At 41.4% G+C, this 26,420-nt stretch overlaps 1 protein-coding gene across 1 annotated transcript in view; it reads left to right on the top strand.

Annotated features, from left to right (window-relative positions):
- Positions 1-12,497: 12,497 nt before the first annotated feature.
- YTHDC2 (YTH N6-methyladenosine RNA binding protein C2) overlaps positions 12,498-26,420 on the top strand; it is a 53,122-nt gene continuing 39,199 nt past the window's right edge. Inside the window, exons 1-5 of the mRNA XM_056116688.1 lie at positions 12,498-12,706; positions 14,251-14,341; positions 21,394-21,590; positions 23,053-23,252; positions 24,642-24,808. Of these exons, the coding sequence (XP_055972663.1) occupies positions 12,532-12,706; positions 14,251-14,341; positions 21,394-21,590; positions 23,053-23,252; positions 24,642-24,808 (830 nt within the window). The 5' untranslated portion in view covers positions 12,498-12,531. The remainder of the gene's footprint in view (positions 12,707-14,250; positions 14,342-21,393; positions 21,591-23,052; positions 23,253-24,641; positions 24,809-26,420) is intronic.

Raw genomic sequence — 26,420 nt, 5'->3', positions numbered from 1 at the left:
AATTCATGCCAACAGTACCACCCACTGGGCACAAGATAGACTGCCACAGACTTGAAAGAAGATTCTAGGCATGCCTGCACATATACCCCTCCACACCCTCCCACCACACACACACACACACACAGAGAGAGAGAGAGAGAGAGAGAGAGAGAGAGAGAGAGAGAGAGATGAAATATTTGACCTAGGGAAATTTGATGATGGAGATTAATAATAAGAACAAAATTAAGTAATGAAATGATTTTCCTATTTATAGCAACTAAATCAAGGGTATACTATTATGAAGTTTTGTTTACAACAAGATGTGGAGCCTTATTCCTAACGAAGTAGTATTGCTTTCTATATTATAAAGTCATTTTCTTGAAACCGTCTGTGATGGGAAGAATTCCAGCCTGCTCCATCCTCCAAAAGAAAAAAATGTCTAGGTCTACATTCCTGGTGTCTGTGAGGCTGTGACAGGACAAGTGAGAATTTACAGTAGTGTTCTTCAAATGCTGAAACAGCAGTGAATGTTCCAGGTGTACGTAGGACTTAAAAGGGGTAAGACAGAGACGTGAGGACAGAAAGCAATAACAGGAGTGATGGGAGAGAGAAAAAGAGAGACAGAGACAGAGAGATTTGACCTTGGAGACAGAGCATATGAGCTACAAATGTAGCAGCCACCTAGCCATCTAGAACTGGGTTTGGCAGGGATAAGAATTCTTCCCCCACAACCTAAAAGAAAAAGGGACACAAACCTACTAACCCTTTAATCCCATCCCAAGATAGTTTGTGATATTTAAGCCACAATGTTTGTGACAAACACATATATCTGTAAAACCACATGTTATAAATATATACCAGAAATAGAAATGCTGGAATAATTTGGAATAATTTACTTTGGTAAGCTGGGCATTTGGAGGTCCCAAATCAAGATCATATTCAATATGGAGGTGGTTCTCTATGATTGTCTAAAATGACAACAGAACAGCAGTTTATGATAACTATTAAATCATCTCCTAGCCATTGGATAACTCTTAAGTTTTGGCTACTAGAAAGAGATTTAAACTAATGTTGGGTACAGGGTAACAGCCTTTGACCACCACTGTAAAATGACTTAAGGGTAGAGTGGAGAAAGCATGCATCCTTCTGGTCAGTTTTAGAGATGTTCCAAGCAAAAATACCAACTGTAACTTTGGCTGAAATTATGGCATTGGCAGATTCATAAATGGATGGCAATTTGGCACAGGGTTAGCTATCCAGAGGGTAGATGGAGGGAAGGCAATGTAAGAAATTAAGTTCCATTATATATTGGGCTGTTTACTATGTAACCGGGATGTGTGGGGTTGCCATTACCTTATCTACCACTTTCAATTGATCATGGTGATCAATAACCAGCCTTTGAGAAATGCTCATGCTTTGAGCATTGCACTTCTTGTCAGGGTTATTTCTACTCCAGATGCTCCTGGTGTGCCAGGCTAAACAACAATTTCAAAGCCAGGCAGCTCCCGGGGGAGCAGTGAGCTCACTGGCCGCAGGTTCCTTCTCTGGCCTGATTCCTAGTACAGCCATCTGTACTTGAGTGGTGCTCATGGGTGGAGAGTGTCTAAAACAGTGCTCATAACTGACTGTTCCTGCCAGAAAAAAAAAACTGATACTTTTGAAATGGCTGTTTATTAGTGATCTCTAACCTGCTTAACACTGGAATGACTAAAGGAACTTAAAGATTCATATTGGGTGTATCTTAACAAGGAGAAGGAACTCTTGAGCAACCTATTTGTGGAACCAACTTTGTGTGGATGGACAAAGCCCAGAGTGCATAATGTGACCTGAGAAGGAGGGTGCAAGTTCTTGGACCTGTGATGGGAACTCTCTCCCTACCTAAGTATAGTGCACCTTGTCTTTAATTAGGTATATTTAACACTATTAAGATTTCTTGGTTCAATCATAGAACAGATGGAGTCCGCCTGCCTTCCACATCCCAGCTTTTGCCACAGATTTTATGTAACTAACTTTGACAGTTCAGATGGCTCTCAAAATTCGATCTTGCCTGTAGGACCTCAGCAAATTCTCTGAAATACTGTGGGTGGGTGTGGGAGGCAGGTTCATTTACCTCCTGAGATTCCTTTATCACAAAGCTTGGAGAATGGAAGAGGGCATGAAATAGACAAAAATATACAGCTTGAGGAAGATAAAAGAAGAATGAGAGACTATAAGAGAAATGAAAAAGACAAGGTCGGTGATGGGATGTGGGTTTGATTTGAAGGAAAAGGAGAAGAGTCAGAGAATAGGCTTTCTCTCTCCACAGCTGTCACCTCCCGATATCCATCTCTGAGCAGCACAATCAATTACCCTAAAGAAATATGTGAACCCAAACAGTCACACTCCAGAGGTTTGAGGAAATGCCTTTAATGGACTAGGGGGAATCTAATGGAAAAGTTGAGTTATACTACCAAGTGGGGAAAAAAGTCTATATTGAATTATGCTGGTCTTAACCACCAGGACATTCACCTATTAATAAATTTTTGGACATTCACAAGTTGAATCTAAGGTACGAGTAAAAGATTAGGGCTAGAGATAAGGACAGGCTCCAAATATGGTCATGGGGCTAGTGATACAGCATAGTGGATTAGCAAATTTGCTTGCACGCAGTTAACCTGGGTTCAATCCTCAGTACCCTAGATGGTTCCCTGAGGTCACTGGGAGTAAGTCTTGAGCACCATCAGGTATGACCCAAAAACAAACAAAAACACGAATAGAACAGGATTTGGAATATATTCTGTAGAGAGTCAATTAATTAACTTGATGCCATGATGACAGCACAGACTAAGGGGCAACTGGTAGCCCAGGAAGGAGAGGAGATTTTTCACAAAGAGTAAAGGGAAAGTAAATGTGGGAAGTGAAGTAGGATTGGGCCACAAAAACCTTATGAAATCATTTTAGATACCAGGGGAAAACTGCATATTAGGGGAATAACAAGCTTTGGGAAGTGAATAATTCAGGGATGTAATCAACTTGTTTAGGGCTCAACTTGTTTAGGGCTCAATAGAAATGCTAAGGGTTTGAATTTTCATCCTAGAGGAAAAGGGCAATAAGCCAAGACTTTGGGAGGGTGTGGTCAGATGTGTGATTTAGCAAGTTGTATTGTGTTTGTGAAGATGGATGGCAGGAGGCAGAGAGGAGGTCAGGGAAAGCACCTGATGTCAAAGTACAGGTGAAAGGGGACAAGGCACCAGCTCAGGATGTAGATGAGGAAGAGGCAGAAATGAGGGCCTCTTTGGAAGTCAAGGGAACACATGTAATGAGAGGGATGTGTGAACTGAACTTTCTGGATTAGGAATCTGGGTAGATAATGCTGATTCTGTCCATGACAGAGGAAGCAAAAGTAGGAATTTTAGTGAGAAGGTGATGGATGGCTAAACTGATGGATGGAGTTATCTCGTTTGCAGTTATTCAGTTCTAAAAATCATTGAGAACTATCCTGAGAGTACCAAATGGGTAATGGATGTCCTGACCTGGGCACTGGTGTCTGGAGTGTTTTCAACATTCCTTCTGGCTAACCCATCTGACCTTTGGCCGGAGTGTCCCTTTCAGCAAGTGCAAATGGTGGTTGGTTTGTAGGAATATCTCACATTTACCAAGAATCCCTGGTGTAAACAAGTGCAGTTTGAAATTGAGAGATCAGTAATAGTCCTAGAACTGAACAGAGGATATTGCTTTGGCCTTTGTGAATCATGCAGAGTAACAAATCAAAAGAGAGTCTTGGCACTAGGCTATAGAAACAGGACTTGATATGTCCTTGGATGTCCTTGGAAGAAGAGTAGTGCTGTGAGAAGGAGAGACAATAAGCACAGAGTATTCTTCCAAAAAATCACATGGTAACAATAACACTTAGCATATGACATCTGATCTGCACTTTTTCTAAAACATCATTGTTGGCCAGATATAATGTAGAGGGGTCAAGAGCTTGCCTTGGACATGGATAACTCTAGTTCGATCTCCTGAATATTGTTCCCTGAGTACCACCAAGAACTGATCCCTGAGTACAGAGTCAAGAGTACTGAGTACTGCCAGGTCTGGTCTAAACCCGGATTCCCCAAAAGTCACTATGATGGCCATTCTATATGAAACAAAACTTCCTCTAATTTTGGGATATAAAGGAGAGCTTTAGACTTTTGTAATTACACATGCCTGGAAGTTACTATGTGCTCAATTTGGTATAGAGTTTTCAAACTGAGTCAGAAAATAACTAATATTCTGTAAGGAAGCCTGAGGTATAGAAAATCTGCTGGATTTTACTTTTATTCTGAGTTATTCCATTCTCTCTTCTGTCAGTATATCAATGTTTTACAGGAAACTATTTTATTTATGGGATTCATAATTTTTTTTATTTCCCCCTTCTCATCCCATGGGTGCTTTTCTGCTCTTCTTGAATAGCTAGAATGAAGTGTGCACTAAAAAATAGCTATCAAACGATATAGTTTTTGAGATGAACCACGGTGAGGAGAAGGAGAAATCCAAGGGTTGAAGGTGAACTACTCTTTATACTTGTGCTACCGAACTCTAAAAATATTACAAGGATAGCGTTTTAAATTCAAGACATTATCTCAAGTTTCCAAGATTATCTTTCACTGAAAGGATTTCATATTCCTTTTAGTTTTGTAATCAATATATTCATGAATCAGGACCAGTCTGCTGAATTAATGTGTAGGTTGAATTCATAATTTATCAGGTTTCCTATATGAATTTAAGACATCAATTTCCCTTAGTGGGAAAAGGCAAGATTCCTTTAATTGGAAGTTGGACAGCTTGAAAATTCTAGATAAACCTCAGTGCCCAAAACTTACTGCCCCATGAGTCTTCCCGATGAGCAGAAGCAAACCCCATACTCCCTTCTGCTTAGCTGCTCTATGCTCAGAGGATTCTAAGGATATCCCCTGAGCTTACTTTTTCACAAATGATGCAGTTTCCCTTTGTGGCCCACCCACATGTTTATCATTGTCAGCTCTCCAGAAGCTGGATTCAAGTGCAAGTATAACCAGCCATTGAGAGCAAGTGCAGATACCCATGAGAAGAAGGCTTGGAGCCAAAAAAGAGTGACAGTTCTTTTTTTCTACTCCTCAGTAGGCAAGACTGTGGAGGAACTGTGTGAGAATGTATTCCAAAAACACCGGACTACTCTGGTGAACAGAAGAAGGAAGTGAGAGTGACCCATGGCTAAGTCACGGCCTCTCAAAGAGTGAGTGTCACACACAGGAATCCTCGGAAAGGGAAAATGAAATTCAAAGGTCCTGTATTCATAATGTACATTACCACCTAGCTTTTTCCCAAAGAGGATGATTTCCCAATCATTGATTGATGACCTTCACTGTATCACTGTGATCCGGTTGTTCGTCAATTTACTCAAGCAGGCGCCAGTAACATCTCTATTCCTACCAGCCCTGAGATTTTAGCACCCTCTCCTTACTCATCTCTCCCAAAGTTTGGAGGCTCTTTCAGGGTCAGGGGAATGAGACCTGTTATAGTTACTGTTTTTGGCATAATCGAATACGCCACAGGGAGCTTGCCAGGCTCTGCCTGTGCAGGTGGGATATTCTCAGTAGCTTGCTGGGTTCTCCGAGAAGCATAGTCTGGAAAATGTAAAATATTTATCCCTTCTAGGGGGTTGTTGGCTCCGAGCTGCTGATAATTCTTCAAAAATGGGTGGCTGGATTCCACACATGTCGTAAAGGCAGAGTTCCTCCCATTTACTTCCTGACCATGGAGTTAGGTGATGCTGATGGTGAAAGCCTATAAAATTAGTCTTGCCTGCCAATTTAGTAAAGCAAAATCAATTCCCAGGCCAGGGAAAGTCAAAGAAATTTAGTGCCACCATTAAAAAAAGATTACAAAGGCAGCTATTTCTACAATGTCTATATTTAGTTTTATGTTATTCCATGTGAAGAATATATTTGGATCCTAGAAACCTACAGCAGATTACAGTAATGCTGAGTAAAGTGCCATCTGCTGTTTTAGTTAAAATCTTACAGAACAAATCAAAGACTTCATATTTCTAGAAAACTATTTATCTGGCAGAAACAATATTCTTTTTCCTGTATCCCATTTTAATAAAAATCACCAGAAGCATTTTTTCTTTCTTTTTCTTTTCATTTTGGGCACTGCCATTATCATACCTTCACAGTTTTCTCAGTGCTGGATCAACTCTGAATTTTTAGTGTTAAGAGTGCCTTCATCTTAGTTTCTCAAATATCAAAATGCTCATCCATCATATTGATAAAGTCATACTGATTGAATTTTGGAGGATGGAAGCAGAAAGTTTTCTTTCTGTAATCCTTAGAGACTTGGCAAAATGGCATGAGGTTCATAAACATTTAGCAGCCTTCCAATCAGAAAATTTTCTAAGTAGCTAATCATCTGGAACAAGATAATTAGCTAATAATATCTTCTCAGACATGAAAGAAAAGACTATTTGGCATCCCCTATCACTGGGACTGGAGTGCAGAACATCTGGGCTCACTTTGGAAACTTGAATGCCCTCATTATTTGAACATGGTACTCAATTAGCTGGCAAATCACTGCTAGGATTTCCAGGTTTGACTGGCTTCCAGAAGAGAAGCCCTTCAAGTTTTGCAAGAAGCTCTGACACTTGATGATTTAGGCAGGTGTGGGGGGCAGGTCACAAGGCTTTCTTGGGTTGAAATTCCCTTTAAGAAAGAATCACAGTGTGGTTGGCCTCCAAGCCATGGAGCAAAATTCCTGGTACTAATCTCAGCCATTCTTGGGTGTTAGTCTCCTATTTTGTTACTTTATGTTCCCCAGATGAATGCAATCTTTCTATATCTATCCCTTTCTTTCTGAGTCATTTCACTTAGCATGATACTTTCCATGTAGTACCACTTATATGCAAATTTCATGACTTCATCTTTTCTAACAGCTACATAGTACTCCATTGTGTAAATGTACCAAAGTTTCTTTAACCAGTCACCTGTTCTCCGGCACTCAGGTTTTTTCCAGATTCTGGCTATTGTAAAGAGTGCTGCAATAAACAAACAATTGCAGTTGTAACTTCGACTATACTTTTTTGCCTCTCTGGGATATATTTCCAGGAGTGGTATTGCTGGCTGGGGAAAATGGGAGCTCAGATAGAGAAGGGAACACCAAATAAAGGTGTTCGGAGGATCCTCCTAAGACGGGAGAAGCATGCTGAGAGTAGACTATAGACCAAACATGATTGTCATCCATTGCCTCTTTTGCAAACCACAACACCCAATAGGAGAGATAGAACAAAAGGGAATGCCCTGCCACAGAGGCAGGGTGGGATGGGGGGAATGGAGGGGATGGGGGGGGGAGGGATACTGGGATCCGTGGTGGTGGGAAATGGGCACTGGTGGAGGGATGGGTATTTGATCATTGTATGATTGAGACCTAAGCACAAAAATGTGTAAGTCTGCAACTGTACCTCATGATGTCTCACTAAGAAAGAAAGAAAGAAAGAAAGAAAGAAAGAAAGAAAGAAAGAATCACAGTGAAAACTTCGAAGGTCTTGGGGGCAAAGATATGCCTACTTAGTCAAAGACTAACTTTCTTGCCAAGATAAATGTTCTTGGTTGGTTACAAACTGCCTGGGGTAATTCTTTTATATGATAGGCTTTGGATTTGGAGTGCTAGCAGGACTTTATTGATAAATAGAAGTATCAAGATGGAATCTTTCTTCATGAGCAGAAATATCATCTTTGGCTACCTTTTGTGAAATGCCTAACATTGCTCTCAATTTTCCACTAATTTTTTTTCCTGCCAAATTTTTCCTGCCTAATTATTTCCTGCCAAATAGCAAGAGCACCCCCTTACAGATGGGGGAAAAATTCCAATGAAAGAATTTCAATGGAAAATAGGAAATTTTGTATAGCTGCTTCTTAAAAGTTATTTTTTTAAAGCCCCATTTTCATTTTTAAAAGAAGACAGAGTGGGGCTGGAGTGATAGCACAGCGGGTAGGGCGTTTGTCTTGCACGCGGTCGACCCGGGTTTGATTCCAAGCATCCCATATGTTCCCCCGAGCACTGCCAGGAGTAATTCCTGAGTGCATGAACCAGGAGTAACCCCTGTGCATTGCCAGGTATGACCCAAAAAGCAAAAAATAAAAAATAAATAAATACATACATATATAAAAATAAAAGAAGACAGAGTGCTTCTGTTAATTATTAAACAGGAGTATCACTGTCACTGTCCTCCCGTTGTTCATTGATTTGCTTGAGCAGGCCCAGTAACGTCTCCATTGTGAGACTTGTTGTTACTGTGTTTGTCATATTGAATACGTCACAGGTAGCTTGGGTAGCTTGCCAGGCTTTGCCGTGCAGGCGAGATACTCTTGGTAGCTTGCTGGGTTCTCCAAAAGGGGCGGAGGAAAAACAGGAGTATATTACATATAATTACATTTGAAAAATTTGCGAGATTCAGGGCAGAACACTTTATTTTATGTATTTTATGCATTGTAGCACTGTCCTCCTGTTATTCATCGATTTGCTCGAGCAGACGTTATTTGCAGTAACATCTCCATTGTGAGACTTGCTGTTACTGTTCTTGACATATTGAATACGCCAGGGGGAGCTTGCCAGGCTCTGCCATGTGGGCGGGATACTCTCCCGTAGCTTGCCAGGCTCTCTGAGAGGGAAGGAGGAATCAAACTCAGGTCAGTCACATGCTAGGCAAACACCCTACCCGCTGTGCTATCACTCCAGCCCCATCTTAATTTTATGCTTTGAGGTAGGTACTGTTATTATTTCTAATGCGCCAAACTGGCAATAGAAGTCAAAGTTCAGCTTCCAAGTTGCATGACCTCCAAGCACTGAGGGGTGTAGCTCGGGTGATCTCCCCCTTCAGAAGGGGGTCCCCGTCTTCATCAGCATCAAAAACAGAAAAAATCCAACTGCTTTGGGAGAGAAATCGACTTCTTAACATGTCTATCTGTGAATTCTCACTGAATAGAAAAGAACAAAAGAACCCTGATAGGTAGTCTTAGGTTTTAATAGGGGCAATCTTGACTATATTAATTTACCTGTGGTTACAGAAACAGGAACATAATGTCAGGGCACCCCTCAGGCAGAGCTGAAGCCTGTACATGATGCCAGGGGAACAACTAGAATTTCTGCCTTTGCAATGATTAATTTAGGGTTGCTCCTGGGTCTGGACTCAGAAATTATTCCTGGCCGTGCTCAAGAGACGAGATAGAAATCCAGGGATTGAAGTAGGGTCTGCTGCATACAAGGCATCACCCTGCTTGCTGTGCTATAGCTCTGGAGCTCTCATAATTTTTTTAAAAACCAATATCACTTTTTAAAAAATCTAGCCAAATATAAATATTGATGATTGATGGCACACTTAATTCAAATGAAATGATTTATGCCACTTGGCAGAGAACCAATGTAACAATCTTAGCGGAAAAGTATTAATAGTCTTTATTACATGTAAATTTGACACTTTCTGTGATTTATAATTATGTGCTTCACTTTTATAAAGTATAAATTATAGTATAGTATAGTTTATACTTTATAAAAGGTAGTGTTTATGGGTATTTTTAAAGTACCTTTTGCTGAGGTAGGAATGACATGTACTAAGCTGCCTTTCAACTATGGTCAACATCTAAGATTTACAACATATAGCTAAGGAGCTAATGTCATATTTTTACCTTCATAGTAGTAAGTTCAGAAAGTAAATTATGAAGCTCGGGATGTAAAGCACTTGCCTTGGTGTGGCAGAGGTCCTGGATTGAATCTTTGACCAAAAAAATAAACTTAAAAAAACAACAAACACAAGAAGAAAATAAGGCATATACTTTTCATATAATTTTCAGGTCAAATGAATGACTTTAAAATTATAATCATTATGTAAAAAAATTTTTATAAAAGCTTCACTCCCCCAGAAAGACTGTCGACGTTTTATTATTGTTTTAGTTGACTTAAATGTCTCAGGTCCTCCAACTGAATACTTTAAAACGGAATCATTAGGGGTTGCAGAGATAGTACAATGGGTAGGGTGCTTGCCTTGAATGCAGCTAACCATGGTGTGCCCTCCCCCTGCATACCATAACTGTATCACTATCATCCCATTGATTTCCTCGAGCAGGCACCAGTAACATCTCCATTTGTCCTAGCCCTGAGATTTTAGCAAGAGCCACATTGGAGACTCTTTGAGGATCAGGAAAATGAGACCATCATTGTTACTGGATTTTGGCATATCGAATACTCCATGGGGAGCTTGCCAGGCTCTGCCGTGTGGGCAGGACATTCTCGGTAGCTTGCCGGGTTCTCCGAGAGTGAGAACTAAACAATAAAGAAGTCTAGTGGTCGCATTCGGTTCCGGGAGTGAGGTTTTATAGTCTCTGTCTTGGTCTTGGCTGTTGATAGGATTACATGGCACCGGGGGAAGTTGGTGGTGTAACACCTAGGTACTGGAAGATGGGGGATCTGGGTGGAGGAGGCCCAGTCCCAATCCAAGCAGGCGTGGAGATCTCAGCCCCAGGTCCCACACACCTGGGTTCCCCTGCCAGTTCCTTTATGCGTGAGGCTCATCCGAGCATGTGGAGAGCGGTCTTAAGCATGTTTGTGGCTGGGTCAGGAGGTCTTCAGCTACAGGGGCTCTGCTTGGGGCAGGGATGGAAACTCAACCTGCCCCCCTCCAAGGGGACCCGGTGAGGACAGCCAGGCACTGGGAAAGAAGACTCTGTATACCATATAGTACCCCAAACACTGCCAGGAATAATTCCTGAGTGCAGCTCCAAGAATAAGCCCTGAGCATCAGCAGGTTTGACCCAAAAAACAAAACCAAAAACAAAAAATAAACTGAATCATTTTAAGTCAATGTTGTATATGTATTGCCATCAATACTATAATAGAATAGGAGTGAAGTTTGACCATTTCCCTTTTAGCCCAAAGAACCCTGCTACTGAGTACAAAGACTATCAGGCAGAAAAAAATGTAAGTTGGAAACAATGGGTTTGCATCAAGATTTTAAAGTGCAAAACTAAACATTTCAATGTTTTTCTATTTCTAATAGCATTCTTAGAACACTGAGCTCCTACTTAAAAAAATGACTTTTGATCCAAAATATTTGGAAATCACACCTGTACTTTAGTTTTAATTTAGTTTTAGTTTTACACTCAAGCTGGTGCCTAAGTTCACGTTTAATCTAGTCACCTTCCTGCCTTCTGTAACTGCTCATCTGAATTTCAACAGGACTATTCAGATAAGCCAGTGGAAAATGCCTCCTATCCATTTATGTGGGCAGCCTGTTCTTAGGTGCCCAGATCTGTCTTTACCATGCTCTGAGCCCACAAAATTACCCGTGTCCTCCTGGCTTCTGTGAGCCTTTGACCAAGCAGTGACCACGCTACCAGGTTTATCCTCCTGCTGATGAGATGGGAATAGTGAAAGGAGTGGGAAACGATTGAGATGCAGGGGTGTTCACATACATATGTGTAAAGGGTTGACACAGAAAAGGGGGAAGAAAGAAATGGAGCAAAGAGCCTCCACTCTCAGACCTGCCCTCAGTGGGGGTTGGTCAGCAACACAGCAAACAGACTCCATGCTCTCTGCCTCGTTTTAAAGTATTTTTAAAAATTGTCTGTATGGTGGGGGGAGGGGCTCCCAAGCAGTGGATGGGGGCCCAGGGGCGCTATCATGATTTTTTTTCCCCCCACTGGCTGGAAAATCCAATGCTAGGCCTAACAACTAACTAGGGCTAGTTAGTTGTTCGGGCCCCAGGGTGCTGACACGCAACCCCACCCATGAGCGATCTCCCTGACTTTCATACAGTAAAGCACTACTATCAAACTTTCATCCCCTGAAATTTTTCTTCGAAGATTCAATGAGAAGGGATTTAGTGACAGGGGTGAAGGGCTCCTGGCCGCCTGCTGGGGGAAAGGTGCAGTCAGTCGTATTAGATGCCTAAAGCACTAATATCAAAATATTGAGTGTCTACCAGGACATGTCAGTGAAAAAAAAACCAATCCGATGGCATCCTATTGTGCAGTGGGTCAGTTCTGTGCTCTCATTTCCCCCCCCCCCCCCCCGTTGACTCCCCCCACTTTCCAGAACTTTCTATGGCCCCAGCTTCCCCTGCGGGGTCCTTTAGCTTTCCACCCTTATAAGCCTAGGCTCGGTGGTCGCATCCCCTTTCTCCCGTTCCTCTGATCTCCAGGGCGCCTTTTCCTCCCCTCGGCTACGCGCCACCCAGGCCACGCGCTCGGAGACCCCCGCAGACACCCGACCCGCGCCTGCCATTCGGGTGCTGCAGCCCTGGCGGCCAGGCGGACGTTCCAAACGCCCGCCGCGCTGACGTCAGGGGCGGGCCCTCCGTGACGTCATCACGCCGGCGCGGCGCGCCTCCGGCTTTTCCCCGACACCCGGGCCGGCCGTTGTGTGTTTGCGTGTGTTTGTGTGCGCGGGGTCGCTGCGGGCACTCGGGCGGCGTGTGGAGCCGTCAGAAGCAGCCCCCCCCCCGTCCCCCCGCGTCAGCGCGCACCCCGGAAGCTCAGTCGCGGCCCGGACGCCTCCGGGGCCATGTCGCGACCCAGCAACGTCTCTCCGAGGCCGCCCGCGCCCGGCGGCGGCGGCGGCGGCGGCGGCCCGGGGGGCTGCGGCCGGGCCAAGGGGCTCAAGGACATCCGCATCGATGAGGAGGTGAAGATCGCCGTCAACATCGCCCTGGAGCGCTTCCGCTACGGGGACCAGCGCGGTGAGCGCGACCCCCGCCCCCGCGCGACCGCGGCCCCCGCCCCCGCGCGCCCGCACTGGGGGTCGGTTAGCCCCAGCCTTGGGGTTATTTTAGGGTTTTTTTTTCCAGTGGGAGCGCTGGGAGTGCCGTATTGGCTGTCCGGGGGGCGCGCACACGCCCCTCCTCCTCCCCCTCCCCCCGCCGCCTCTGCTGGGCGCGCCCCCTTTTGGAGAGGCCTTTTCGGGGGTCATTCTGGGAGGCTCAGGGACCCACGGTGGGAGCCGACGGGACTCGGGGCCGGGGGGGGGGGGTCCACAGGGCCCACTGGCCCCCAACCCCGTGCGGGTCAGGGTCATGATCTGCCCTCCCCCCCACGCCCCCTCGGGAGGCTGGTGGGATGCGCAGGGTTGCAGCGGGGACCGCTTCGCGGGGTGGGGCGTTAGGAACGCGGGAGATCTGGAGCACAGATACTAAAAACAGAAAAGAGCAAACAAAAACACCCTAAAACCATGTTCTTGGGCCCTCGCCCCGCCCAACTGGAGATTTCAGCACCTGCCAGGTCTGCTCTGTAAGTGACCCTTGAGCCTTTTAAGCACCTCTGGGTTTTACCCTTGGGAGGTCACGCCCCTCTGTGCTGCCACGGGGCGGGAACTGGGGTTCCACAGGCTCGGGATGCTGGAGCAGTCTGGATAGGGGGTGCCTGGGGCCTCCCTCGTGCAAAGCATGCACTCAGCCCATGGAGCAGTCTCTCCACCCAGGTTTGCTTTTTCTTTTCTTTTTAAGAAATTATTCTTTATTGGCGGGGGCGGAGGTGCATACCCGGCAGTGTTCAGGAGTTACATTCTGCCAAGTGCTCAACCTGTTGAACTTTTCTCATTAGCTTCCAGGTTTAATTTTTGGTTGGCGACCATGCCCACCGTTGCGTAGGGTGCATTCTTGGCAGGGATTCGGGAAAACGTAAGGGTGCATTTAGCAATGTGCCTAACTTTAATGTTCCTAACCTGAATGCCAGTAGTTCTTGACAACCCCAACTGTGATAGCCCCAAAGCCTCTTGGCATTGCCAGAACATCCTCTGACATGGCACCGAACCCATGTCATCAGTGTGCAAGGCAAGCACCTTACCTTCTGTACTATCTCTCTGGCCGCAAGTTTAGGGTTTTTTTTTTTTTGTTTTTTTTTTTTTAGTGGGGGAGAGGGCTGGGGAAGCAGGCACATCCGGTGATGCTCAGGGGGCTACCCCTACCTTTAATCATTAATAATCAGTAATCATTCCTGGTGTGCTCAGGGGACCATATGGGATGCCAGGAATTGACCCCAGGTCGGCCACCTGTAAGCAAGCACCTTATCATCTGCACGATCCTTCCAGCCCCAGGTTTAAGTATTTTTTAAACATAATTGACTTTGGCGTGTATTTAATAGTAACTGATTTTTTATCTGTTTCCCAGTTCATAGTAAATTTAATTATATGCTTTTTTAAAAGTTTCAGTATCTGTGGAGATTGAAGCACTTTGAAAAGAAATTGCTTAGTCTAAATGGTACTTTGTGTTTTTCTTTTTTCATCTAGAGATGGAATTTCCTTCTTCTTTTACCAGTACTGAAAGAGCTTTTATTCATCGACTGAGTCAGTCTCTTGGTTTGGTTTCTAAAAGTAAAGGGTAAGATGATAGCTTTTCTTATCAAAAACAAATCATTTACCCAACAGAAATATAGTTAGGTTTTCTGATGACTATACTTGGTGATTACTGTATTTTAGATTAACAGCCTTAATTATCTTGTAGGAAAACCTATTGTAACCGGTCCTAAACTCAGCTCTTTTATTAATGTTACTGTGCTGTGACAGTACGGTTATGAGCAATATTCTAAGAATATATGTAAATTGTTTTCTGTCAGGTCAAGTATGTAGTCATTGGGCGGGGGAGATAGTCCAAGGCTCAGGGGTTCATGCCTTGCTTGTACAAGAGCAGGAATTGATCCCAGGCCCTGTATGGCCTGGCCCTCCTCCTTCCATTATGTGGGTCCCTGGTAGCCCGGGCATGCTTGGACCTCAGCAGTACCACATTGAGACTTTCAGTGTGTATGGAGTGAGTCCCCTAAAATACAACAGGAAGAAATAGTATATCCCATCTAAAGTGGGAGAAAAGTCATTTATTTATTGAAGCCATCCAAATTGAAGAACTTTTCAAAGTGACGACTCTTTCATTTGTGAAAACTGATATTAGGATTGCTCTGAAGTAGAGTTTCTCCGTGTCAGCATTATGGGCATTTTGTACCACGTAATTTTTCATTATAGTGATTGTGCATTGTGGGATATTTAGCAACCTCTCTAACTTTAACATACCTAACCTGGATGCCAGTAACTCTTGCACCCCTAATTGTGATCGATCGCCAAAATGCCTCTTGGCATTGCCAGAACATCCTCTGAAGAATGCGATTGAGAACCACAGAAAAGAGGGGAAAAGGTAGTATCAGCCAATTTTCCCTTTAAAAAGAGGGATAATGAGACTTTAATACTACATAATGAATAGTAGGAAAGTTTTAAGATGAAAGTAGCTTTTACAGGAATTTCTTGCTTCTCCATACCCACCAGTGATAAATTGATGACTGGGACTAGGGGTTTAAGCAGAGCCAAAGATGCATTTTGAACTAATGTCCTCAGTGGATCAGTATGAGTAGTTAGGTTATCAAGCATTCCCATTTTTGAGTTCTTTGTAAAGCTAAAATACTGCACTTTAAAGATTGGAAGGCCACACTTGTGTATCCATTTATCTTTGCAGAGAATGTTCAGATTTTTAGAAGATATACTTGGGTTCTGTTATTCAGTGACCCGAGTAAGATATAGGCAGCACCTTTAATAATAATGTTTCTGCTGAAAAATGTGTAAATATTTTCACTGTGATAAATTGTTGCCAAATGAAGTTGCTATAAACTTGGAAAAATATGCCGTTTTTAGAACTGTTTTGGTTTAAGTTTCAGATGAGAGGTTGAGGGCCTACATTAGAAAGAAATGTATTACAGAGGAATTCCATGACTCCCATCACTTTAATGGATTAATGGGCTTTGAACTTCGATCAGCTAACTCTGAAATACTGTTACTCATGCATCCTATTAGAAAAAATGGCTTCTGTTGCTATGAATGGCACAATTGCCTAAGGAGTGGTCCAGAATGAAGAAGTATCTGGGAAAGAGTAGAAGAGAAAGAAAGAAGCCAGGAGGACCAAAGAAGAATGAGGAAACACCAAAGACAGAGAAAGGAAAAATCAGGGCGATAGTAAGGAAACCCTGCCTCTGTCCATTTTCAAATGTTGGATAAGCCTACATCATATAATTAAATCCTCCTAGTTCTTTCTGTCCTTTTTTCTTGGAATAAACTTATTACAGTGTTTATTTCGTCTTCCTCACCATTTTCAAATGCCTTTCCTTTTTACTTATAGAGACAAACTAAACTTTGAGTATACATCTCAAGTCTTAAAAACTTGTATGAGAATTTGCACCTGATTTTTATGCTTCATAGATCCTTAAGTCAGGACTTATTTTTTATCATGCACTAATAACGAGTTGATTTTTCTGCTTTTTTCCTTTTCTACTTGAAACTGTGGTTCCTTAGTAAGCATTGGAGAGAGAACCTAGTGGAGGAAGAAGCAGGAGGCTGTGTTCAACTCAACTCCTTGAATGGCTTCATTTCCTAACTTTAGCCATGCCGCTTAGGCTTAAAGTGCTTTTCTTTCACTAAAGCTTCACTTTTTAATTTGTTCCCTCTCTCCTTGGTTACTGCTGTTGTCATCATTTGGGGCGTGAGAATGGGGTGTCCTTGTGCTTGGTTCCAGTGTTTGCATACTCGGCCATGATGCTCTTCCAGGCTCACATACTTGAGTTTTGCTGATGCACGTGCTGCCAGGAGCCACAGCCGTTAATTGTGCCATTTTGAGCACATGCCAGTCATTGTGCTTACAGGGTGGGGTCAACTTTGGTTCTTATGTGTGCTTGCCAGGGGTGAGACTCAGCTGGAAATCATACACCCTTGAGTGTGAGCTAGAGCTCATTCCATCTGTGGTGCCAGGGTTGCCAGCATGGGGACAGCACTGGTGTCCTGCTCAGACTCATCAGGCAGGCCCCTGACTGTCTGTCCTCCCCCCAGCGGCTCCCCCAGGGTCATTTCTTTATTATAAAATTGGAAGGAGTTACTCTGTTTCATTAAGATTTTGTGAATGTTGAGATTTAGTGTGTTTATTGGTTTGGGGACAGACCCAGCACAGTGCTCAGGGATTACTCTCAATCTTGGTGTTTGAGGGTAACTCTTGGTGTGGGTTCAGGACCATGTGGTGCTGGGAATCTGGCATGTATGTAGCACATAGTTCAAGCTTAGAGAGGTTAAGTACTTTTCCCAAGATCACGTGCGGGGGGGCCCCACCAGACCACTCTCCGGCCCCGCGGAGATGGCCCTAGGATCCATAGGTGCAGGGAAGGACTGATCGAATGAATACAAGACACAAGAGACATAATGCAGAGAAAACAGGACAGAGCAGACAGGACAGCAGACAGGATAGCATAGGACAGAACAGAACTTTATTCGGGGTAGCAGGGGCTTAAATACCTATCAGTACAGGAAAAGCACAATGCAATTACACAAAAAAGGCCATGTCTATATGTGGTTAGGAAAGTTAGAGTCTATAAGTTTGACATACCATGTTTATACCATACAAAGTTTATACCAAGTTAATCATTGTCAGTTACAGCCATGACAGATGTTTTCTTAGGATAACCATACATAGCACAGGCTTTACCTGCTGAGGGTCATGTAGGTCAGAATAGCCATACCTAACACAGGCACGTAGGCCCTTGGTCAGTTAAAGGGCCAGCTTCCCACAATCACGTAGTTTGGCAAGTGACAGAGCTTCACTCACACGTGAGATACATACTCGACCTTTAAGCCACTTCCCTGGCCCCATATTACGTCACATTTGATTAGTTACATCATTTTCTCTTTAGAAGGAAGAAACCATTAAAAAGGCAATGCTTGTATTAATTAACTTTGCCTTTTAAAAGTTAGAATTTATGATGTTTATAATTTTAGTACATTTGCAGTTAAATTTTCTCAGGTGGGTGGTATTTACTTTTTGTTCACAATCACCATCACGATCATCCTGTTGTTCGTCGATTGCCTCGAGCAGGCACCAGTGACGTCTCCTTTTTCCTACCCCTGAGATTTTAAAAAGTGCCATATTCAGGGCTCTTTCAGGGTTAGGAGAATGACACCCATCATAACTTTTTGTTATTTTAAAAATTATTTTAAAGTTTATATCACATCTCTTTTGACACCATACAAGAATTTTCTAAAATTGTTTTGTAAACGCGGTTGATCCTTTTCATCAAAGCATAGTATGGAGTAAGTACCTTGGAGTGAAAGCATAGTGAGGCAATCTCAGTATGTGTACAAGTCTCTGCTGGTGGGCAAGTCTCCACTTAACACAAGTATTTTAATTTAAAAAATCATATTTTTAAAAGATAATATTAGCTTTTATTAGTGCATATGTTTTAGGGATACAACTTTACATCTCTTCAAATTGTATGTTACCTCGCCACCACCACCACCTCATACCGATATTACTCCATCACAATTCACAGAATCTCTTCCCTGTTTCTCTTCCTCATTTCCCTGTATCCTCTTTTCTCTCTAGTTGCCTCAGTTCTGCACTCTGAATCTAAGGTTTTAGTTTTGTTTAGTTTTGTTTTTTCCTGTTCACTTGGTCCATTTGATTATATCCTATAAATGGGTAAGGCCATAGGGCTTTTGCCTTTCTCCTTCTATCTCTTTTTTATTTTTATTATTATTATTTATTTTTTATTAATTCACAATGAGATACAGTAACAAAAATTTCATGTTTGAACTTCGATCATACACCATCCCTTCACCAGTGCACATTTTCCACCACCAAAATCCCCAGTGTTTCCCCTCCCCCCATTCCACACCTCCCCTGCTTGTGTGGCAGACACTTTGCAGAGTATTCTTTCTTTACTTCAGTCACCTTCAATGTTTCGAGACCAGTCCTACCACCCCTCATACCTGCCGAAAATACAATTGCTAGACCATGTGTTTCGTATTGCTCATTATGGATATAATATAATGTGCGAGAGTGGCCGCGCTCTAGGAATTCGAAGATTTTAATAATTAGGGTCTGAAGAAATCGCTGCCGCAAGTTGCTCGGATCCGAGATTGCTGTGTGTGTCTCTGGATTGTGGCCACGTGGGAGCTGGTGCTTCTTGCTGGCTTTTAGAAAATGGCGACCACTGGGGCTCTTAGAGGCCAGGTGGAAGGACAGCGCCTGCCCCCGTCTGGAGTGGCCCAGCGGAGAAGGCCTATTGCAGAGTGCCAGGCCATCTCTGCTCAAGTTGCTCTGGTCCGAGATTTCTGTGTTTGTCTCTGGATGGTGGCCACGTGGGAGCTTAAGTAGAAACAGAAGTGTTTTTATCCACAGAGCGATGAACATCTTGCCAAAATGCTAATCTTTTATTAACACTCTTACTGAGGTGCTGAAGGTCGTAGAAGTATACTCTAATAGCCACAAGTAAAATCTTCCAATGTGTATTAGAACTATGTAGCTGGTGTTCTTTCTATATCTACTATTCATGTTCTTGCTAAATTCAAAATGTTTCAAATGGTAATGACCAAATAGCTGTTTAATGTGAGTAAATTTTAATCCATGACTATTGTTTGTTACTAGTCAACCTTTGTTAGGAAAGTTTCAATCTGACCCACTACTCAAGTTTTGAGTTTATTTAGGAAAGCTTTTATTTCTGTTTTTCATTGTAGTCCCAGCTTCCAGCATATTGTGTGGCAATGTCGTGTAAGTGCTCAGTGAATATATGATGAGTTACTAAATTTAAAAAATAATAGAGTAAAGGTAAAATACAGAAAAACTTTCTGAGCTCATTTTTAAGAAAACCAAAGCCTGTTGGATACAATAAGGACATTAAATGTTTTTACACCACTAATACACAATTTTAGGGTAATAATTTATTTTTGATCACATAGGTAGTTGAAACATTACAAACTGAAAACAAAACTTTAGACATTTGTGTTAATTTCAGCATTCCAGTTCCTGTAGTTTGAAAAGATTGTCTTTTATGATTGACATTTCAGAAGATCCTTAGGGAGGGAATTAGTGAATAGATATCACTAATATCAATAATTCTATCTAATTTGGATAACTAAAATTAGGTCAGGTTAAATTTTAATAATTATATTTGTGTCCTCAGCTCTCTTGTTAAGCAGTAAATGAACAGTTTAGAGAATACATAATTTGTAACAATTTTCAGATAGTGAAAGATCTTAGTAAATACAGAGCTTTACTGAGAAGGCCTAAATAGCCAAAATTGTTAGATTAATATCCAGTTTTATTTTATTCTTAGATTGAAGATACTCTTGAAGAAATATTTTAAATTATAAATATGAATTAGTTTTCATTGCATTTGTGCTTTCGTTGCTCATTATTTCTAATACATAATAGCATTAATGGTAAAACATGAAATTTTAGGTAACTTTTTCAATATAAGAAATAATTTTTTTCCTCCCCTGAATAGCTTTCATTAAGTGCTTATTCTGTAGCAGCTATTGTTTCTCGCATGTATTATCTTATTTTTAGTCATATGAATAGTCTTTGAGGCAGATGATTTAGGCTCAAGACTATTAAGTAATTTGCTTAAGGTCTCACTGTTAGCAAGTTGTAGAGTTTTCAAACCCCAGTGAGTATCTTTTCAGAGATTCTCCATCAATATTACAGTGTACATGCTGATAGCATGTGCTAGACCATTCACAGCATATCTGAGGATTATGTACATAGCATTAGACTTCACACTCTTGGAGCTCGAAAGTCATAAGAGTCATGCTCAGCCCAGGAAAGGTTAGAGAAACTATACTTTTAATCAAATAGCTTGTGATAACTATAATTCATAATTGGAAGCTAGAGTCAGAAACTTCAGGGGGAAAACATTTTTCTTTTAATACACATTTGAAAATACTCATCAGTAATGCCAGTTTATGGAGTTTTGATTCAGCCACTTGACTATCCAAGATTTCATGGAAGAGTCACATTACCAGCAGACCATAGAAAAATTTAGTGGGATATTTTATTCTGGATGGTGGACTCTTAACTTTTTCATTATCACTTTTAAACTTCATTGTTCAAATTGACTCTTTTTTATGCTTCCCTGCATATATTAGCTGGTGATGTTTTGTCCACCATCAGTTTTATAACTTTTATATTTATCGGTAAAGGTAAAGGTAAAGGTAAAGGCCCTCCCGTTGATCGTCGATTTGCTCGAGCGGGCCCAGTAACGTCTCCATTGGAGACTTTGTTGTTACTGTGTCTGGCATATCCAATACTCTCGGTAGCTTGCCGGGCTCCCCGAGAGGGTTGGAGGAATCGAACTCGGGTCGGCCATGTTGGCCGCTTGTAAGGCGAACGCCCTACCCGCTGTTTTTTTAAATTAAAATTAGATTTGCAGCATTTTGGAATTTTAACTGAGAATGGCCTTGTGACCATTTTAGCAAACAAAGACCTCTCTTTACTGAATATTTTTTAAAGCGTCTTACTCTGAGAAACGTTTTTTATAGTGTTTTGCAAAGACCTGTTTTCTAAGTAGACATGCATCTTATGTGAACAAATTGACTCTATATAGTAGTAAATCAATGATCTTTATTAATATTCAGAAAGGGAGCAAATAGATACCTAACTGTGAAGAAGAAAGATGGATCAGAAACAGCTCATGCAATGATGACCTGTAATTTAACTCATAATACGAAACATGCTGTTAGGAGCCTAATTCAGAGATTTCCTGTCACCAATAAAGAACGTACTGAACTTCTGCCTAAAACAGAAAGAGGAAATGTGTTTGCAGTTGAAGCTGGTATGTATTTTCTGGGGAGCTTCCTTTTTTATCCTGTTATTGATGCCTGTTCTTTGTCCATTTTAAGTTTATTTTTAGGAGTTAAGATGAAAACACTGATAGTGTATTAGAAATGATTGAGTTGTAAGAATTTTGGATAGAGACACAGTGTGGATCAATGCTTTAAAAAATAACTTAAGGGTTTTACATTTGGAGCTATCATTTATTGAACATGTATTGGTTTTGAAACTCCTTATATAGGACCTCATAGCAACATGAAAATATTCCATTTCACAGGCAAAGATGCTGGGCATCAGTGGAGTTAAAATTTTTATTCAGGGGCCAGAGCAATAGTACAGCAAGTAGAATGGTCTTCTTTTTTGTGGCTGACTTGGATTTGATCTCCAGCACCCAGTTTGATGCCCCAAAGGTTGTGCTAAAGGATTACTCCTCGTAATCCTTTAGCACAACCAGTGTGGCCCAAAAAGGGGGGGAAAAATTTTTATTCAAGGCCACGCAAGTAGCTAGTCAACTGCAGAGCTCGGATTTGAATCCTGTGGCAAAAATGAGTGAGATTTTGGGTTGGCTCTTTAGCTTCTAGAGAGACCGGATAGAATTTTAGTATAATAAGTTATTTCCTAGTGAGTACATGATTTATTTTGATGCTGTGGTGACAAGAAGATTGCTGTTGAAGTAAATTTGCAAAATATAAAAAACACATAGTCCCAGGTATCAAGAAATTAGTTTTAAGTGCACAAAATATTTTGAGTTATGTGAAGAATATAAAGTACATCATGCCTTTTTAAAATTCCTGGGGCTGGAGCGATAGCACAGTGGGTAGGGCATTTGCATGGCACACAGCCGACCTGGGTTCGATTCTCAGCATCCCATATGATCCCCTGAGCAACGCCAGGAGTAATTCCTGAGTGCAGAGCCAGGAGTAACCCCTGTGCCTTGCCGGGTGTGACCCAAAAAGCAAAAAATAAATAAAATTCCTATCTGTGTAGTTGAATGCTATTGACCTAAGTGCTCATTTAGACACTTTATTGTGCTGTTGGACCTAATTTACATACTGTTTATAATCACACAATCATACATGTTAAATTTTATATACTTAAGACATTTTTAATTACATATTTTCATACTGTACATAGGAATTTATAAGTATAATGCATATAAGTATATAACATAATTTTCTATGTCATTATTGATAAAACAAGTCTGAAAATCATTTGAAGGGTAGAAAAATTCTGTTTTATTAAAATGATTGTTGAATAATTGATTTTTGTGTATTTTTTAAATATCCTTATGCCCCAAATAGTTCTGAGGAATTTTTTTCTAAATAAAAGAATAATTGAGGCATTGTTTATTGATCTTACAAACTCAAGTAGACAAGAAATTCTTGAGTTACAATGGAATTAAATCTTTATTTCAGTACTTTTAAAAAGGAGTTGATTGTGAATTTTTTTCCTCTGTTTCAAAGAAAACCGAGAAATGAGCAAAACAAGTGGACGCCTCAACAATGGTATACCTCAGATTCCAATGAAAAGAGGAGAATCCGAGTTTGATTCTTTTAGGCAGTCTCTGCCAGTGTTTGAAAAACAGGAAGAAATCGTTAAAATAATCAAGGAAAATAAAGTAGTTTTGATTGTAGGAGAAACTGGGTCTGGAAAGACTACTCAGGTTTGTGTTGAATATTTTTTTTTCTTTCTAATAAGGAGGTGGGAAACCAAATAAGGTAGAATACTGATTTAGAAGCTTAAGTACACATCAACTGCCAAAAGATATATAAAGAGAGAAAAAAGTGGAGGGGAAATGTTATGCTACATGCCTTAAAACAGAAGGTAGGATGTTGGTGAGGGAATAGACAATTAAATATGCATAATAAAATTCTAGAAATTACGATCGAGTAGTTTTGAAACTATTTTATTAAAAGGCTTAAATTGGAGGAAATCAGTAAAAATTGTATTGAAACAGTTGTACATTAGCATGAAGAATAAAGTAATTTTTCTGTTAAAACAAAATTCCAGATTATTTAGAAACTATAAATTTTAGCTTAAAGTATAAGAAAATATTAAAATCTTTATGATTTTCATTTTATAAAAATTTCAGTGGAATTTGTATTACTTTTTCATTGACTATTTTCGGTATAGTTAGCATTTTTACATTATTTCCATCTAGATGTGTCACATTTATTATTTATATAAACTTTAGCTATCTCTTTAAAACTTAGTTCTTGATATTTAGTTTCTATTGTGAACAGCATCTTTTCTTTTTTTTGCAGGGGGGGAGGGTCACATCCATAAGTTCTTCTGGCTCTATACTCGGGAATTGCTCTTGGCTGTGCTCAGGGGACCCTATGGGATATTGGCAATGAAACCCAGGATGGCCACATGCAAGGCAAATACCCTACCTACTGTACTATTGCTCCAGTCCAGAGCAGCAGCAGCAGCAGCATTTTTTTTTTTTTTTAGATTTCAATACTCCATTTTAAACATTGGATTAATCTTCAGATACAAAAATCAATAAGTAATCAGAAAACTGCAATAATACAGTCAAAATGTATCTGCTGTGCATAGGCAAGATTTCCATCTGCAAGAAATACAGTGCATATTCGAGTGCATGGAACATTCTCTGGATAGATCACATGTTAGACCACAAAACAGATCTTAAAAAATTTAAAATTGGAATAATGTCAAGCATCCCTTTTTAATGCAGTAATATGATACCACAAGTAAAGAAGAGAAAGAAAACAAAAAATTTACAGATCTGTGGAAATTTCAAATCACACTCCTGTATAACAAGTATGTCATAAAAGAAACAAATAGCAATTAAAAATAGAGACAGAAAAGCAGGAAATCCTAGACTAGGTTGGTACTTCAGCCTGTAGAGCATTTGCCTTACGCAAAACAGCATCGCTAAATCACAGTTATTAGCAGAGACATGGAAGTTGTTGGGTTTATGATTTTGTATGTGTTTCGATTTTTAAAAAATTTCATTGACTTGGATTTTCTGGCTGTATTTAATCATAAAACTACAGTATTTAAAAAAAAAACTTTTTTTTTTTTTCAGATTCCTCAGTTCCTTTTAGATGATTGCTTTAAAAATGGTATCCCCTGCCGTATATTTTGTACTCAACCACGGCGATTAGCAGCTATTGCTGTTGCTGAGAGAGTTGCTGCAGAGAGAAGAGAGAGGATTGGACAAACAATTGGGTACCAGATTCGATTAGAAAGCAGGTAAAGAGAGTTTTCCAGTAACTGATCTTTCCGTTTCTTTTTATAATTTTTTTAAAAAATTATTTTGTATAGAATACCGTGAGATAATGCGATTACAAAGCTATTCATGGTTGGGTTTCCGTCATACAATGTTCAAACACCCATCCCTCCACCAGTGTACATTTCCTACCACCAATGAACCCAGTTCCCTCCTGCCACTCCCTCAACCCTCCGTTTCACACAACACACACACACACACACACACATGCACGCGCATGTGTGTGCGCATGCACACACACTCAGACTACTTCTATGGCAGGCCCTTTTTCTCTCTCTCTTCTTTGGAGTATTATGTTTTGCAATATAGGTATTTGTGGGATATAGGAAAACACAGTATGAGACGTCTATCCAAGGACAGTACAAACAGGGCCAGGAGAATTGGTCCACAGTTGGAAACCTGTCTCAAGTGCTTGGGGAGAAGGGATAGAGAAGGGACCGCTATGACAATGCTAGTCGGAAGTGATCACTCTGGATAAGAACTACGTGCCTAAAGTAGATAACAGATGTGACATCTTCTCATTACCTGTATTGCAAACAGTATTATCTTTAATAATTCTTAAGCTGAATGTATGTTTTTCACTAATATTGGGAATAGTTGAAATGTTAGGATCATTTGCTCACATAAGTCTGTTGGAGGATATTGAGCTCATATCTCTTAGGGAGGATCTGGGTGGAGGATGCTCGACTCCAATCCGAGTAGGCTTGGAGATCTTGGCCCTGAAACCCACGTGACTTTGTCCCTCTGCTGGTACCTTCAGGTGTGCGGAGAGTGGTCTCAGCATGGTGGTGTCTGGTCCTGGAGGTCTTCGGCTGCTGGAGCCCTGGTCGGGGCGGGGAGGAAAGCTCAACCCGCTCTCTCCAAGGGGCCCCGGCGAGGAATAGCCAGCGCGGGGGCAGGAGACTGCACTGTTCTCCCTCCGGGATCTGGTTTTTACAGTCTCTGAGTCTTGGCCGCTGATGGGATTACACGGCGCCATATCCTCCAAATTCCAGTAGGCGGGGGTCACACCCACCACCTGGCCCCCTGGCGCCATGTAATCCCATCAGCGGCCAAGACTCAGAGACTGTAAAAACCAGATCCCGGAACCGTGCGGCTGCGAATTGACATCTCATTCCTACTTTGACAAACTGGCAGGCTACTGAATGTAACCTGCCCACATGGCAGAGTCTGGCAAACTCCCTGTGTCGTACCCAATATGCCAAATACCAGTAACAATGATGGGCCTCATTCTCCTAAAGAGCCTTGAATATAATCTCAGGACTAGGATGAAGGAGACATTACTGGGGCCTGCTCGAGGCAATCGATGAATAACAGGATGATCTGTGATCTGTGATTTCTTAGGGAAGTTTTTGAACAGTTTGAGAAAGGTTTTCCATCACAGATATAGATTCTATCTAGAGTTTTGTGATTATTTTACTTCACTCACCTTCATTATCATTTATAAAACAGGTTAAATAAAAATATTGAGAGCAGGATTCTATAGATCATACGGTGATTAAGGCACTTGTCACTTGCCCTGCATCTCATTGACCCTGGTTCTAATCTCTTGTACCACAAATGGCAAATGGTTCT

The sequence above is a fragment of the Sorex fumeus genome, unplaced genomic scaffold, assembly GCF_029834395.1.
Source record: "Sorex fumeus unplaced genomic scaffold, SorFum_2.1 ptg000033l, whole genome shotgun sequence".
In the NCBI taxonomy this organism is placed as follows: Eukaryota; Metazoa; Chordata; class Mammalia; order Eulipotyphla; family Soricidae; genus Sorex; species Sorex fumeus.
Note: the sequence above shows the minus strand (reverse complement) of the source record. Positions and strands in the feature narration are given on the sequence as shown.